This window comes from Balaenoptera physalus, assembly GCF_965194825.1.
Source record: "Balaenoptera physalus genome assembly, chromosome: 3".
NCBI lineage: Eukaryota > Metazoa > Chordata > Mammalia > Artiodactyla > Balaenopteridae > Balaenoptera > Balaenoptera physalus.
In genome coordinates, this window is record NC_138890.1 from 58,723,479 (window position 1) to 58,740,868 (window position 17,390).

The 17,390-nt window shown below is 36.2% G+C and overlaps 1 protein-coding gene across 3 annotated transcripts in view; it reads right to left on the reverse strand.

Annotated features, from left to right (window-relative positions):
- Window positions 1-17,390, reverse strand: part of NDFIP1 (Nedd4 family interacting protein 1) — a 51,586-nt gene that overhangs the window by 7,687 nt on the left and 26,509 nt on the right. Inside the window, exons 2-7 of one of the 3 annotated variants that reach the window (XR_014261677.1) lie at window positions 12,322-12,409; window positions 8,815-8,945; window positions 5,602-5,689; window positions 4,501-4,625; window positions 2,455-2,521; window positions 1,656-1,798 (exon numbers count right to left, since the gene is read on the reverse strand). Coding sequence is in view for 2 of the 3 variants with exons in the window: in XM_082454291.1 (XP_082310417.1) it covers window positions 1,722-1,798; window positions 2,455-2,521; window positions 4,501-4,625; window positions 5,602-5,689; window positions 8,815-8,945; window positions 12,322-12,409 (576 nt within the window). In the remaining variant the exon portion in view is untranslated. The remainder of the gene's footprint in view (window positions 1-1,655; window positions 1,799-2,454; window positions 2,522-4,500; window positions 4,626-5,601; window positions 5,690-8,814; window positions 8,946-12,321; window positions 12,410-17,390) is intronic. The other 2 variants (XM_082454291.1, XM_082454292.1) reach the window with 2 other exon arrangements.

The following is a 17,390-nucleotide window of genomic DNA, read 5'->3' on the forward strand; positions in this document are numbered from 1 at the left end:
AAAAAAGTATTCCAAGATAATATACTCTTTTTAGAGAGGTTATAAACTGTTTTTCTCAAATAAAAAAAAATTCCATCCTTTCTTGCCATGGGCTTCTTTTTTTCCTGTAGACAGTACATAATGTTGTCCACTAGATGTCAGGCTCCCCTTACCTTTACGGCAATTCTCATATTCTCAACTGTATTTCTCTACTCTTAATTTTGGAGTCAGCGGGGAAGGTGACGAGCTCCCTCCAATGGTAGCTCACACACTCCTGGCCCTCCTCCTCCAGAGATGGTCCCTGAGTCTTAGACACATTTTTTTTAAACACCTTTATGGAGATATAATTTACATACCATAAAGTTTACCCGTTTTATGTGTATGATTCACTGGCTTTTAGTCAGTTAAAACTATAATCCAATTTTAGAACTCTGTCGTTCCTAAAAATATCTTGTACCCACTAAGCAGCCATTCCCCATTTCCTACCCTCCTCCCATCTCCCCAGCTCTAAGCAACCACTTTCTTTTGGATACATTTTAAAATATACTCAAGTAGTAGAAGACTCTGTACTCAGATAGAAATGATTTTTGGCAGTAACCAAGAGTCATCAGCACTGAGCACAACACCATCCTGTGTGGCACCAAAATCAACAAGCCAGCTCCAGTCAAAGGATGGGTGCCATGTGGGAATATAGGTCAGTTTTGCTAGACATTTCAATTTTGAAAACTTAAAAAATTCAGGTATTTTATGAAAATTCTTGATTTTCATACGAAGACAACTAATAATAAAAAAAAAAAAACTTCTGAAAATAACTGTGGAACATACAAACCACAACTGCAGGCTAGCTATAGCTTATGAGCTGCCAGCTTGAGAACTTTGTACAGATCTGTTCTTTGCAGGAAAAACTCAAAAAAAAAAAAAAAAGGTTCTCTCTGCAAGAGGTTCCAAAAATGACCCAAACACTGGATCCAAATACACTAAGTACATCCAAAGTCTCACTATTTTTTGCTTATCAGTAAGCAGTAAGATAGCAAGAATGATCAATTACAAAGTATTATAAATTCATCTCCCATGAAACTTTAATATATGAAGGAAATCAGCCCACTAAATTTCTTTAAATTATCAGCGCTGTCAACAATCAGCCTAAAATTATGCTTAATGACTCTTCTTTGGTCTATTCATGATTTGCTTGGACTTTAGGCAGCTTGGGGGAAGATGAGGAGTCAGACTTTCTCTTAAAGATACAGTTTAGAGAATAAGCAAGTCAAGGAACTACTCCTCTAAAGTAACTCTCCCGTAGGTCATTTTTAAAATAAGTTTCTCAGTAATCAAGGGAAGGGGTAAAAATCACTGTCTCTCTTTCCTTGGAATGCCAATGACCAATAGTAGAGCAGATGACGCTACTGGGGAGGTGGGGGATGGCATCATGGATGACTCGTATTTTCTAAGTAAAATTTAGGGTCAGCAATACATGGCTCTATTACCCTAGGTAAAACAGGTAAGTCTTGAATATATTAAGCACCTGTTGGGCATGGGTTCTACACTATGCTAGCCAGACCCATTAGCAGCCCTGGAACCAAGGATCCTAATCAAGGAGACAACAAAAAGGCCTGAAACAAGAGAAATGTTAGGATAGGAGAAAATGATGTCACAGAAGCAGAGTGAGGCAATTATACCATCTTTAACAGCTACAGGATGTCCCTGCTATTGCAGAAATGACAGCAGTGATGATGGTCTGTTACCGTATCATATGTATTTTCTCTACAATGAAGAAGCCAGCAGTATTCACCACACTGCTCATTTCTTTGCTTTAAGATGTCTTGGAAGAAAAGATTTTAAAATAAAAATTTAGAGTAGTAAGTATAATCTTAAGACCAACAACCTGAAATGGCTGGTATATTTTTTTAAAAAAATTCCTCCCTCTCATCACAAAATAATTCTTATTCTCAACAACAGCAAACTAAAGAATTCTGGAACCCCAATTCTTACTAGACATAACTTCTGGCGGTTCTTCCAGAAGTTATGTCTAGTAAGGCTATACATTTTCTGTTTTCCACTGACAGATCCAACTGAATATAGGCCACAAACACTCGTGAGGAGTTCAGCTGGTTACAATATACCTATAAGCAATTTGGGGTTGAGCTTGTGAACGCTTTGCGGCAATAACTCACAAGGGGAAAAAAGATCTATGGACTATAAAGTCATCTTATCAGTGTACCCCTCTGGCCACATAGGAAATGTGAGAAGTGTATATGGACGGGTTAGGAGAAATTTAGCACCACTAAGAGACGTTCTATGAACATGTATGTTACTCTGATGGTGACGAGCCTAATCTTTGAAATATTTTAAAAATTATACTTATTATTGCTAATATATTACCGTATAGTAAGTGAGATGAGGGTTTACTAAAAGTAATTTTACTTCTAAAATTTAACATAATCTTTCCTCTCCTTTGTCTTTGTTAAGAGCACTTACCTAAAACCAGGAACACCCACCAGAGCCAGTACTGACCATCAAAATATCCAGGGAAGTAAGTGGAAAACTGAAAAATAAAGCAAAATACTTCAGAGCACCTCGGCAGATATAATTTCACATTTTAGCTTAAGAGTTTACAAAACACAAGATTTTATCTTGTATACTAATGTTATTCATTTAGCTCTTACAAAAATTTCTAAAAAGTTAGTGAAAATATTTTACATAGTACAGATTTGCAATGATTACGATATACGCAAATATATTTTCTTTCATGGAAAAGCAATCTTGAAATATGATAGCTTTCGGCTTTACATACACGCCTTGTTTTGAAAGTGCCCAAACCTGCTTGTTTTTAAAAAAAAAATTTTTTTTTTTTGCCCACATGTTATTTTCCCTTGTAGAAATATGTCTTGATGATAACTTTCATTTTGCTTACCCAGTGCCAAACCCAACTATCTTTTCTAATGATGCCTGATTTTGTTCCTATGGCTCCAGCCACGTCTTGACCTTGGAAACTTTTATCATGTACATCATGATAATCACATTCCTTTGCCAGGGACTAGCACATAGTGTTATTCTGGCCAATGGGAACTGAGGGCTGCTGAGAAGGTTTCCTAGCTCTTAAAAAGAAAAAGAGGAGAAGAAATAGTTCCCTTTCTTCTGCTGAACACTGTTGTGTTTCTGATGTGATGCCTGAAACTGCCTTGGCCATCTTAACCCTGCGGGTGGAGCAGCTATACCAACATGTTGAGCAGACAGTCAGCTGTCCTCGATGATGTCAGTGAAACATTTAACTAACCTCCGTGTCAGGACTTATTTTCACTGGAAATAAAGTTTCCCCATTGTTTTCTAAGCCATTTTGAGCTAGGTTTTCTGTTACTCAAAAAGCCATCCTAACTAATACAAGCTGATTCATTCAATTCAGTTAAAAATTTAGTAAAAATAAAAAGGCTGGTAACTAATTTGATCTTGTTTTCTATTGGAGGCTTTAACACACTGTGGACTTCAGCACAGTTTGAGCATTAAATACAGTATTTTATTTCTTAACAACATAACAAGGTTTATAGAGAAGGAATGAAAAACCTCTTTAGGGCTTGAGTTCTTAACTTAAAGTCCATGTCTTAGGTGAGTATACATTAGCCATCTAGGAGAAAAGCCTGTAACTTTTATCAGGTTCTCAAAGGAACCTGGAATTCTAAAAATGTTAACAATTCCTTTAGAATAAATAACTTTGAAAAACTCCAATGCTCAGTCAACACCCATTAATTAGTTAATGTCAATTTATGATAAACACATTGGTTTTATATATAAAGTTAACAATGGCAGTAAACCTCTCTGAAATCAGAGGACACTTTAAGAGACTAGATCTTTTACAACTTTAAATTACTTCATGCAATTCTAACTAACTGGTAACTCCTACATCACTGAAGATCTCTCTCTAATTTACCTTAGAGATAATGGCCCCTAATGGAGTAGTGCTTGTTAAACAATTAAACAGTTTTGGCTCTCCAAACATTTTGGCATAACCAATGATGCTACTGATAGCCAATCCTGGAAGGGAGGAAGGATGGGAGGGAGGAAGGAGGGAGAAAAGAAGAGAGGGAAGGAGAGAAGAAAGACTAAAGCTTCAGTAGCATTAATGAGAGGAATGTCTGCTTTTGATGAGATACCAGAGAGGTGATAGAGTCTTTCTTTTATTATAAAAACAACTAATTTCAGAACAAATACATGTATTATCACATTACAAACATTAAAAACAGAGAAAGCACAAAAAAAAAAAAAAAAAAAACAACAACAACAGAGAAAGCAGCCGGTGACCAAGGATAGATGCCCTTGGACCACCAATGTTCACTAGACTTGACTACAAAACTTGGGTGCATGAACCAACTGCAACTGATCTAGGTTCAATTTCATGAAACCAGAACAAAGACAAACCAAAAATCATTTTTAAATGATTCCAAAAAGCAGATGAAAAAAAAATCAAATATTCAAAATTATTCTACTTATTGCTTCTCTACAGACTATCATTACTGGTGCACAACTTACCCTGACAATCAGGATCCACTTAATTAGAGAGAGACCAAATCCTGAAATGGCCCCATACCTTCCTGCAGCTGAAGTGGTCAGGCAAAAAGACAGGAAAAATCCAATCCAGTTAAAGAGGAATGCCACTGTAAAAGCCAAGAGAAAAAAAGAGGTCAGACATGTCCTGTTACCCAAGGAGCAAGAGTGCCCTAAGGGTGCCCTCTGTACTTGCTTCTGCTTAAATGGCTTAGCCCACCCTCCAAAACCCTTATCTCACGTCCCCAAAACATCCATCCTCTGTCTTCCTCCCAGAAGCAAACAAGAAAACACAGTCTCTGAATATCAGGTGTTATATTATTACATCTACTGCTATACGCTTTCAAAAATGCCTTAATATCACCACACTGTATACTTACGACTTGTGCCCTTTACTGTATGTGTTACACCTGAGTAAATAAACATTATTTGAACATTAAATTAGTGTCCCCAAATAATCTGATTCAAGTCATTCATCTCCTGCTTCTATGAATTTTGACAGCTTATGTAACACGTCACCTCTAAAAGCACTTCATTTGCTTCACATCTTTTTAATATAGCAAATTAAAGAAATTGTTGCTCACTTCCAAGTCAGGCATATGGAAACCTAAATGCAAAATAACATCAAGGCGGAAAAATGGGGTTGACTTTGATGTATTAGAAAATAGAAGCTTGCAAAACAAAATTCATCAAAGCCATTTAATTCCTATTCCACGGTCAGGAATGAGTAGGAGGAATGCTAAGGGGCCTTGAAGATTGCAAAAATGAAGCTTAGATCATGTAAAAATGAAGCATCCCCAAAAACTGCTTTAATTATATTTTGCATAGGTATTCACAGAAATAGAAGACAAAGAGAAAGGATATTAAGATAAAAGTGTACTAAGCTCTGAACATCTCAGTAAAAGGCATCAAATAAATATAATGTAATACATTAAATAAAATGTATTAAAATAAATATAATGTATTAAATATATGTAATAAATATAATGTATTAGCTCAACTAGTTCTTTTAATTCAGTCATATCCACTCATAATCCAAAGCACTCTGGTTTGTGGGAAGTGGCTCTGCTGTGTATATATACTTACTGAAAAAAGTTAACATGAAAATCCCATCGTTTCCTATCCTCATCTGGTCAGGATCATCAAAATCATCCCGACCCACAAAATCCTCATCCTAAATGAAAAGAAAAGGTAAATTCACAATAAATTATTTCAAGGCAAAGGAAAAACATCAAGAAAAACAGAGAAAGGGACAAAAGTGAGTTCCAGTGAGAAAATATACTGCTTTGGCTCAATTCAAAACTAGGAGCATTAAGGCTTTAAGTATATGTTAAAATTTTCATTTGTCTTATAAGTAAAAGACATAATTTTTTCTCAGTGAAAGGAATTTTTCACTTTATAACCCAAGTTCTTTAACAATACACTTCAAAAATTATGAAGTTCACAAAGAACTATTCACTCTTCCTTTTATATATATATATATAAAGAAAAGAAATATATACATAAAGAAAAGAAAATTTTCTTACACATTTGGCTTAAATTCTAGAATATCAGTAATCCAGGGCCTGTTTAGCCCAGAATATTAGTAATCCTGGGCCTATCAAGAAGATACCACTGACTAGCTCAAGTGCTTTATGAGGCTGACTTGGGGTGGGGTGGGGTGGAGGGGTGGAAGAAGATAGTGTAATCGTACGTGAAGAGTCTAACAGCGCTGCCCACTGCTCCATAACCATTTGTTTATATTGGTACACAGGTCTGAAACAAACTCACTTCCAATCTTGGCAGATAGGATCCTTTCCATCCCAACCTGAAAACATAGTGTTGCAAGTCTAGAAGTAAGATGATCTTGACCAACAATGACACCAACATATGCAGCTTACCTTTTCAACTAATTGTAGGTATGTGTTGAGATATTGAAAAATAAACGAATATACGCTTAAAAGTAAAAGTGGTAGACTTGTACACAGTACAATGAGGGTTCCTCAAATGAAAAAAATAAATAAATAAAACTTTAGGAAGAACCAAAACTTGCCCTACACAGAAAAGGGACTGGGAAATTCATAACAAGCTGTCAACTGGTTCCCCTGGGGAATGGGAACTAAAGAAGAAGTGGCAGTGGCAGCTTCCATCTAATTTAACACCTTTCCTCTGTTGTTTGAAATTTATATAAGAATGTGTTTGTTTTATATTTTTTAAAATACGAAATAGCAAGTATTATGAATTCATACTAGTAGGATAAATAGGCTTTGCCAAATAGAAAGTAATTCTGTTTTTTGCATAACTACTCAGAGATGTACTACAAAAATACATGGAAGTAATGCCTAATAATATTACAAATGCCTTCCAGCTGTTCTTTCTGTCCTTGGTATCTCTACTACCAGGATTCCTCCTACAAACTGTTGCCAGGTTAATGTTTCTAAAACACCATACTTGTCTTATCATACTCATGCTTAAAAACTCTGAAAGATTCTGTGTGACCTACATGTAAGTCTAAATGCCTCAGCCTAGCATTCAGAAGATTCTACAACCTACAGTTCTGGTCACAAACTCTTTGCTCAAGCAAAACCAATTACTACAACCACAGAACCTGCCTTGCACCTGGCTGATTCACATCTGCTTTCTGAGCTTTTCCTTCTGGAATGTTCTTATCCATCAAAACTTGGGGCCCACTTCAAATCCCATCTTCCCTGTGATCACAAAGTTAAATTCACAGTTCTTAACGCTCACTGCTCTTGTGCTGTTCCTTAGATATAGGTCTTCGTGGGCCTTTTCCCCAGCTGGATTTTAAGCTCTTGTATGGCAGGAGCATTGCTTTATACAAAGCCTTCCACCTATCCACTGCAAAATACATAGCACATTACATAAAAAAGTGTTCGATACATGTTGGCTGAATAAAAGAACCCCTTAAGAAGTTCTTAAATGTGTACACTTGTCAAATAAAAGTATTCTAAAGAGTTCTGTGGTTCATCAGAGCTAATCTCCTGGTCTATTTCATGGGACAGTTACCATAATCCAAGAGGTCTAGAGAGTACATACAAGGACTTTGGAGTCTAGAATATCTGGGTTTGACTCACCTATGCTACTTATTAGCTATATGACTTTAGGCAAATTATTTAATCTCTCTGGGCCTCAATTTTTGCATTTGCAAAATAGGGATAATATAATCTCTACCTTGCAAAGTTATTGTGAAGACTGGAAACAACATACAAAATATATGTAAGCATCAAGCACAGTACCAACCATGTTGTTTGCTTCCAATACATGGTAACTATATTAAGACTGCTTTGTCTTTAGACAGTGAGCTGCATGAGGGTTCTTAGTTTCTCCCTAGCACCTACAAGAAGTGAATGCATTTCACCAGGTAGAATCAGCCTAGACTAGGCTTATAAACTATTACTTCTGCCAAGCAGTGGTTTTAGGAGTTTCACCTCTCATAGTAAATGTGATCTGCAAACAGTCTACTATCCTAAGGCCTGAACTTCTGGGGCTTGTGTCATTGCACCGCCCAGACCGAACTTCTGTTCTTGTTCTTATCTTTTACTCTAGTTTCCTGCCAGGCCTAGGGTCTGGAGCCCTGATTGCCCTACATTTCTGGGGACTGGATCCTGCTCTCCTTTCTCTCAATATCTCACCCAGGGCCCCACCTGCATCAGCTTCAACCTGGATGAATATTTATGAAAACACAACTGTATCACTTACAGGTCTGACATCATGAACCAAGAGTGTCCAAAATTCTCCACTGGCTTTCATCACACCCCACCCCCACTCCCATGAATTAACATCAGGCCAGATGGGATCTGAATTCACTGTGCCTCCACAGATGGCATGATCTGGACTGCTGGTGGCATGGGGTTCATCTAGATGATTGTTAGAGCCCTTCTGAGTTTAATTCTATGAAGTTCCACTTATTTATTCTCTCCGTAGACTCCCTAGCAGCTATCTACCTAACACCAAAATATTAAGTGTGCAGAATCAAGGCAAAGTTGGTGTATTTCCTAAATCAGCTCCTGCTCCAAGATGTTTCAGCCATGCCAGGAGACTTGAGAAAGTGATGGTAGTAGCAGAGAAACAGGGAAAATGAGCTGGTTTGACTAGTGATTTTTCTGCTCATTTGTATCTTTCACCTCATCGTTTTCAGGAAAAGATAAGTTTATTATCCCAAAAGAAAATGTATCTGCTTTTAAACACTAGCTGTACTTTTACTAATCAATTTAATCATAAGTAATATCACAAAGTGGATAATGCAAAGAACTTAATTCCCATAAACCAGCACCAAGTAACATGGTAAGTTGGACTTACTCTTCCAGGAACCAAAGGGATAGTAGCTTCAGCTTTGGTTCTCTCAGCTTCATCGTAACTGGGCAGTGTGGTAGCCACATTGTAAGATGGGGGCTTTGGAAACCCAGACTCATCTTTGTAGTCAAAATATGCTGCAGAATAAAAAGGAAGTCACAATAATCTGAAGATTAGTTGAAATGAGGAAAAAGAGGATTTCCGCTAACTCTGGCAAACAAAATCCGCCCATTCCTCTAACAGTACATATAGAATAATTGAATCAAAAGGTGTTTAAAGATGAACATAAGACTGGGAATGATTTTTAAATATATCCACTTTTCAATTATTTAAATTCCACATTCACTTTGCCCTCCCAAGTGCTTTTAAACACTTTTTTTTGGCTGTTTATGTGGTGTGTTCACAAAAGGCATGTAATATTAATAATGGCATAAGGTAAAATTTAAGCTAAAAATAATTCACCTGTGTGGAAATCTGTACCATGGTGTCCTCCCATTTATAAACATGAAAATAAACTTGAAAAAAAGTTAAAAGTCATTTCTCATAGATTTTGGCTCTTTTGGTTCTTTCACATTATTTTTGCCATGTATTGTTTTCTGTGACATGCCTAAGGTAATTACAGGTTCAGTTACAGAACCATTATTTATTTGTGTGAAATCTTGCATTCCCTCTTTTTAATACTGCATCTTCATTCTCACTGACTTCTATTATAAAAGATTCAATATGTATTATTAGAAAAGATCTATTTACAAATGGATTAAATTTCTACACAATTTTTGAGAACACCTAAGAATTTTGAAAAAATTCCTATACTTCATCAAGATTAACATTTTTCTTTTCTTTTTTCTCTTTGGTTAATTATAATTAACTTCCAATTTTACTGTAGTATATTACTGAAATTATCAATCAATAGTATTCACACCTCATTAACAGAAAAAAAGGAGAAAAATTCTTCTGTCTTCACATGGGCAGAAAAAACATTGATAACATACCTATTAATAACAAAAAAACTTAGCAAATTAGGAATACTGTAAAAGAAAACTATGATTCCTTAATCTTCTCACAAATCTCTATGAAAAATCTAGAGTGAATATCATAATTAATGGTAAATTATTAAAAGTTTTCTCCCCTAAGATTAGAGAATCAGACAAAAATGGCCCACCATTACCACTTCTAATCAAACATTATCTTAGAGGTACTACTAGTTGATACAATATGGAAAGAAAAGAAAATGTAAGACATAAGGATTGGAAAAGAAGAAATCTATCCTTAATCACGGATGACATAATTACATATGTAGAAAATCCAAGAGTATCTACAAACTATTAGAATTAATATATGAATTTAGGAAAGTCTCTGAACATATAGTTAATATAAACCATCAACTATATTTTCATATGCCAGCAACAAACAGAAAATAAAATTATACACAGACCATTTATAACAGCACCAAAATACACCAAATACCTAGGAATAAATCTAATTATCTGTATATTGAAACTCACAAAATATTATTGAGAGAAATTAAAGAAGAGCTTAAAAAAAGGGAGGGATTTAACATAGACTGGAAGATGCAACATTATAAAGATGTTAATTATCTTCAAATTGATACACAGATTCAATGCCATCCCAACTAAACTTCCAGCAGAATTTTTGTTTGTTTCATCCCATTTTATGGAAATTGGCATGCTGATTCTAAAATGTAAATGAAAATACAAAAAGCCAAGAAGTATCAAGGAAATCTTGAAGAACACAAAGGCTAAAGGACCTAATTACCAGATATCAAGATTATAAAGTTCTGGAATTAAGACAGTTAAGCACAGGCACAAAGATGAATAAATAGACCTAAGGACAGAATATTTAGTCCAGAAAACAGATACACACACACACACACACACACACACACACACACACACACACACACACAGTCACTTGATTTATGACAAAGGTGACATTACAGCAGTGGAAGAAGAATGGTCTTTTCAATAAATGGTGTGGGACCAAATGGATATCCATATGGAGGAACAACCTTGACCACTACCTCACACTACACAGAAAGAAGAATTCCAGACGGAACGCCTATCTATCTAAATGGGAAAAATAAAATATCAAAGGTTTTAGAAGAAAATTAGGAAAATGTGTTATTGAAACTAAAGCTGCCACCTAATCCAATTCAAGAAACTTGTTTTTCTCTATGTCAAAATAACTATTTTACATACATTACACACACACATACATGCATGTATGTGTATATATTATAAAACACTGTATATATAATTTCCTTAAAAATTTCTTTTTACTTTTAAAAGTTAATTTACAAATTGAAGGGTACAATCGGAATTCGCCCATAGCCACAGTAATTCTGAATACATGAACAAAACTGATACCTGCTACCTTACAGAAAACTTTTTTTTTTTTTTTTTTTTTTGGCTGTGCCGCACAGCTTGCGTGATCTTAGTTCCCCGACTAGGGAATGAGCCCAGGCCACGACAATGAAAGCCCGGAATCCTAACTACTAGGCCACCAGGAAACTCCCCTTACTACCTTAAGTTGAGGGAAATCAAGAACATTTTTATTTCCCTATTTCAACGGATTTTTAAAAAATGGGATCCATCAATATAGACCCCTCACATAATTTTAAGTTTCCATGAAAAGTTTAATGACAATCTTTTCCATTTTATTTAGTACATTAAAAACAAACAAAAATCCAATATTTGTTAGACTGTCCAAATTTATACACCACAAATTAAAACAGGTAAAGTGAGTATACAAAATAGTGACTTGTGCCTTTTTTCCCCTACCAACATGTGTGCACCACTCTTATTTCTAACCATCGGCCATGTACTTGCCACTATGCCACAGTTCTGTTTCAGAGAATATGGAAGAGGTTCCATCAAAACTGGTCAATTTTCAGTAATTAAAGCAGGACTGGTTATCACAAAGATCTAATTACCAAAAGTCCTGAACTACTGCAATTTTCTTTCTTCTCCCCCATTCCTTCTAAACATGCGTGTGCAAATTATAAAGATAATCTGGCATAAGATGGGAAAATGAAAGGTTAATTAAGGATGGTTTAAACTATGAGAAACAAAATGAAAGAGTTGGGAGACTTCTAGTTTTTTTACTAAGAATTTATTAGCATAAAAGATATCTAACATACTATATTCCAGGTCATAGGTACTAGAATCAAAGAGCAAAACAACTAATGAGGAAACTACAAAAAGAACAGCAACAGAAAAAACAGGTGATCACCTGGTTCCTGAATTCTACCTCCTTTATGTTAAGAGTCTGTTGGAATGAAACTGAGTTCCATAAAAAAGCCACACAGGAATGGGGTTTTATCTGTTTTTCAGAACAGTGACTTTTTTTCACCTCAGACTACAAACTAAAAATAATGTCAAAGACTTCTTAAGGAAAGCTAAAGCAAACACAAACACCAACAAATACATAGCAGACAAAAGCCTCTGGCTAATGCATTTCAAGAGCTCAGCAGTCACCTCACCTGTTACCTACCTGCACTCTCTGCAGAGATGCTGCTATAAGGTGGAGGAGCGTCCCCTGCAGCTTGTTCCGGCTCTCCAGGCTCTTCTTCATTCTGCAACTAAATAAAAATTTCACATTTTAATGCCATCATAAAGCCAATTAGACAGAGGACAACCTGAAAACTGGAATAGCCTTTCTGGAAAGCTATTTTGCAATGTGTTTCAAAAACCTTAAAATGAGCAAATCCTTTACGAAGTATTCTACTCCCAGGAGTTTATCCTAAGGAAGTAATCAGACAGAGGCAAAAAAGGTGCCATAAATGCTATTGCAGCAAAAATCAGAAACAACCTAAATACCAATCATTGGGGACTTATTAAATAAACTACAGTTCATCTCACAAAGGATTACTAAGTAACCACAAAAATGAAAATGAAGAAAATTCGATGACTTGAACAGATATTCGTGCTGTACTGTTACATGAAAAAAGCTAAGTTTACCAAACCATATGAATCATATAATTTGGTTTTGAAAGACAGATATGTGATGGAAAGCAGGTCTATAAAGACAGACATCTACAGTCTACACTGGTTATCTCAGGAGATGCAATTAGAGGGGATTTTTTCCTTGTGTATATGTACGTTCTAATTTCTTGTAATGAACATTTATCACTTAATTTTTTCTGTTAGAAAAATAATCTAGGGCTTCCCTGGTGGCGCAGTGGTTGAGAATCTGCCTGCCAATGCAGGGGACACGGGTTCGAGCCCTGGTCTGGGAGGATCCCACATGCCGTGGAGCAATTAGGCCCGTGAGCCACAACTACTGAGCCTGCGCATCTGAAGCCTGTGCTCCGCAACAAGAGAGGCCGCGATAGTGAGAGGCCCCGCACACGGCGATGAAGAGTGGCCCCCGCTTGCCACAACTAGAGGAAGCCCTCGCACAGAAACGAAGACCCAACATAGCCAAAAAATAAATAAATTAATTAATTAATTCTTAACCAAAAAAAAAAAGCATTTAAAAAAAAAAAAAAGAAAAATAATCTAATAATAACAATCTGTTAAGGCAAAGACAAATCACAGTAAAACCAAAGTTTACCATTATATCCAGTTTGTGCATAGAAATTATATCTTAAATAACTGAGATATTTACAAAAACATAAAATTCCACCTAATTCTACATATAACCTCTGTCAATACATCTTCCTCGTCCGTATCTCAGTAACTTTCTCACTAGTCAAATTTACAGCTCCAGTTACTTTAGATAACTGACACTGAAAGTGTCCTCCTGCCATTGCCAGTCTAGATAGTTTATGCAACTCATCTTCATAAACAAAGACATGTGATTTAATTCTTCCACTGTCACGACAGACTACAGCTCATTTAAAAGATGAACTGGCTAAGAGTCTGTCTATTGATGGGCAGATGGGAATATGCTTCAGAGGTGATGGAAGTATTGCTACCAGATCTGGGTGTTGGTTTTGTGAATGTCAACTCCATTAATGTTTAGTAAATGTTATATAAATATATATGATTTATGCAGCTTTCTGTGTCTATATTTTACAAAGGAATTTTAAAGAAAAAATTAAAAATGTTAAAAAAAAAGATGAAGTGGCTGAGAATGGAAGTCAATCTGTAAAGTACTAACAGAGTTATTTATCAGTGTAACTGACTTGGGGGTCTGGGTCCCAGCTGTGTACCATCAAGATATATAGAGCCAACTGAGCCAGTTGTAAAATACAAACCCCTCTAAACCAACTGCTGCAAAAAACTCTATCTTGAAACAGAAAAAGAGAAAGCCTGACCTGTCCTAACATGAAGTAGATATTAAAGTAATATCTCAGCCTCCAATCTCTACGCTATTCAAAATCGGAAGCCAACAAACCCTTCTGATTAATACTGCAAAGCATTCAACTTCAAATGAATTCTTCTCCCAAATTTTCATCAACATCTACCATCTGGGCACATTTTTTTGAACCCTAGTTATCTAATGTTAAATCTAAGGCATTCCCAAAATAATTACATTGTAACATAAGATGAATTTTCCTTTCAAAAGAAAGGAAGGGACAAAATAGCTACAGTAAATCCAAATGTTCCTGGGAGACCAAATCAGTAAATTATTTAAATAGAGTTCCTGGGACCATGTTCACTTGGAATACTTTTAACATCATCTGTAGGTCTCTAGACAGGGTACTCTCAGCCTACTCCTATCTAACCACTCTTGTGTGCTGCAAAAAGTACAAAAAAGCAGCAAAAAAAAAAAAGTTGCAAAAAGAGTCAGCAGCAAAAGCAGAGGCAAATACAGACTTACTTTCAAGAATGCTGCCTTAACTTACTGTAGCCAGTCATGTTCTTTATTTAAACCCAGCTTGATTTTTTTTTCCCAGCTTGATATTTTTGATTTGATAATTCTTTTATTTCCTGAGCTTGTCAAATAATCATGTTACCTCTGCATAATTTAGGTTTTAGAAAGAAAGCATGAGAATTCTAAGAAATAAAGCATAAAGGAGTTTTAATGCCTGTATCTACAAGATAGGTTGCCTGTCTCCTAGCAACCTGGAAATGTGAAATTTGATCATTCCACACCAGGGTAACAGATAACAGAGCAAAGAAATTCCAATTGGCTCAGAAACCCCCGTTTTCTCTTTGATGAGGAAAAAAGAAACATTTCCAGATGAAAATTTTTACTCCATTAAAATTCACCACTTCAGAATCATATGAAAAAACATAACCAAGAAAAAACACCCACTATGATTATGGAGGCTCCACATACTGGGATGATCCCAGGACCTCACTGTACAGCGTTCCCAACTCTGGTGTTTTCTATAATGCTGGTGATAAATTTAGGCTCCACCAAGAAAGGTGTTTAAAATGAAACACTACGATGTGGGAGGGAAAGAGGCAGTCACCTTCAAGAAGTATTTAGTGACCACTGTCTGTCTGAATAATAACTTGTTATACAACAGAAGCCCTAACTATACATCTTTTTACACTTTGGGGGCCTCTATTGCCATTAATTTGGCTCTGCCAGCCAAATAAGCCAGGCACTCACTAACAGGGGCGGGGGGGAGGGGAAAGGTGGGAGGACTAGAACTAGAGTGGGCCTTACCTATAAAGCTATGAAATTGGTTACTTGGTTCCAAAATGTATTTTTTAAAATATTTATTTTTTAAATTTACTTAGGCCGCACCAGGTCTCAGTTGTGGCATGCAGGATCTTTTAGTTGCAGCATGCATGCGGGACCTAGTTCCCTGACCAGGGATCAAACCCGGGCCCCCTGCATTGGGACCGTGGAGTCCTACCCAATGGACCACCAGGGAAGTCCCCCAAAATGTATTTTTAAGGTTCTCCTTTTCTGTCCTTAGGAACCTTTCCTGTGTGGCCCTCCCTGCCATATCCCTGGGGTTCAGGGATCCTCAGGCTCTCCCAAGGCTAAGAGAATAAGTGTCACTGTCAATTTGGGGCTGGCGTTGGAAAGATGCCCAGTCTCTTCTAGCAACTGGGTCAGTGGGAGCCTGAGTGCAACCTACCTTTTACAGATTCCTGGTTGTAGGGGATACTGAGAGACATGGCTGAAAAGTGGTGGGACTTTCTGCTCTCTCCCTACTGTGGGGGGTGGGGGGGTGGTCCTTTGATTGTGTAATTGTGACAGATAATAAATACCTTTGCGGCTCTGGATTCTTCTCGTCACATAATTTTTTTTAACAATTCTCATCAATTTTACTTATCTCCAAATAAGATTTAAACTGTGGTTTTTCCAAACAGAATTATACAATTACCTATACATGCCATATAAAATACTGAGTTTAAGACAAAACTATGTCTCCACTGCTGACAAAGGAACAATTCAATCATGTGAAAATTCAGATGGTCTTTTTCTTTGCCACTCCCCGGACAGTGCCGTTACTCCCACTTTCCTGATTACCTGCGTTCCTCCTTATACTCTGAGCAGACTCTGTTATGGCTCCCCAGAAGAACCCTAAAACTCTTCTACATTCCCATTTTATATATATGTCACAATCTCCTATGGTACTTCTTAGCCTTGATCGCCCTCAGGTTGAAAAAAAAAAAAATTACCTACAAATAGGTGCTAAAATGCTTTGTCCTCTAGATTTAGCCTGTGAAATACAGCACATCTAAAATAAAGGATGTTTCTTCTTCCTCTGTATCCTATCCATACTGTTGCTATTAGAAATAAGTATATGGTGTTTTAGTTGGACAACAGAATCTCCCGTATAGAAATCATACATAGCTCTAGTTCTAATAGAAGCAAACTTGAATTAACAAGTTTAAAGACACGTAAACCCTACAGGTTTAAATTCTTATTTGAGCTCCCACCCCAGTAAGAAGGCTTCCTCACTGCCCTCCCATAAGTAGTTCTAAAGATGTTCTTCAATTTAGAAATAAGCTGTTTTTAAGCAATAGAAGAGCAAGGGCTAGGATTAAGCCTAAGTAAGGGTCAACATTTACAACTGTACAGGATGGCAGTACCTAAAGGCACTTACGTAAAAGTCATTCTTGGATTCTCTCTATTTACTAAAAATGGGAGAACAACAAAAAAACCTACTAAACAACAAAGAGAAAAACCAAAAACTCATAAATCCACGAGGAGAGGTATCAAAATATGCCTCATAATTCACACAAACACAACAAATATGTGGAAAATAATGCTGAACTTATCCAATAAGTCCATAAAGTTACAAGTATTTTCACCACTCATTTTTTTCTTGGGTGAGTCCTATTTAAACGGCAAGAAAATTCTGGTTAAGTTTTAAATCCCTTCTTTAAGTTAGTAACAGTCTCAGAAAAGCCTAAACTTTAGCTTTAAATGCTATTTACCACTTCTAATTTTAGAGTTAATTTCTAAAACTTTTACTTAAAATGCAATTTTTTAAACCTCTCATTACCAACCCACTATTTCTGTGTACTCTTTAAATCCCACCAAATGAGACAGTATAATTACCAGAAAGTAAACAAGCACATTTCTTTAGGTAAACAACTGAGTATGCTATTTTACTGTGTTGTTCAGAAACAGCCGAAGTTTGTGAGGACTATAAATTTTCTATTGTATATAGACTATAGTTTTTTTGTAATTGAAGTATAATT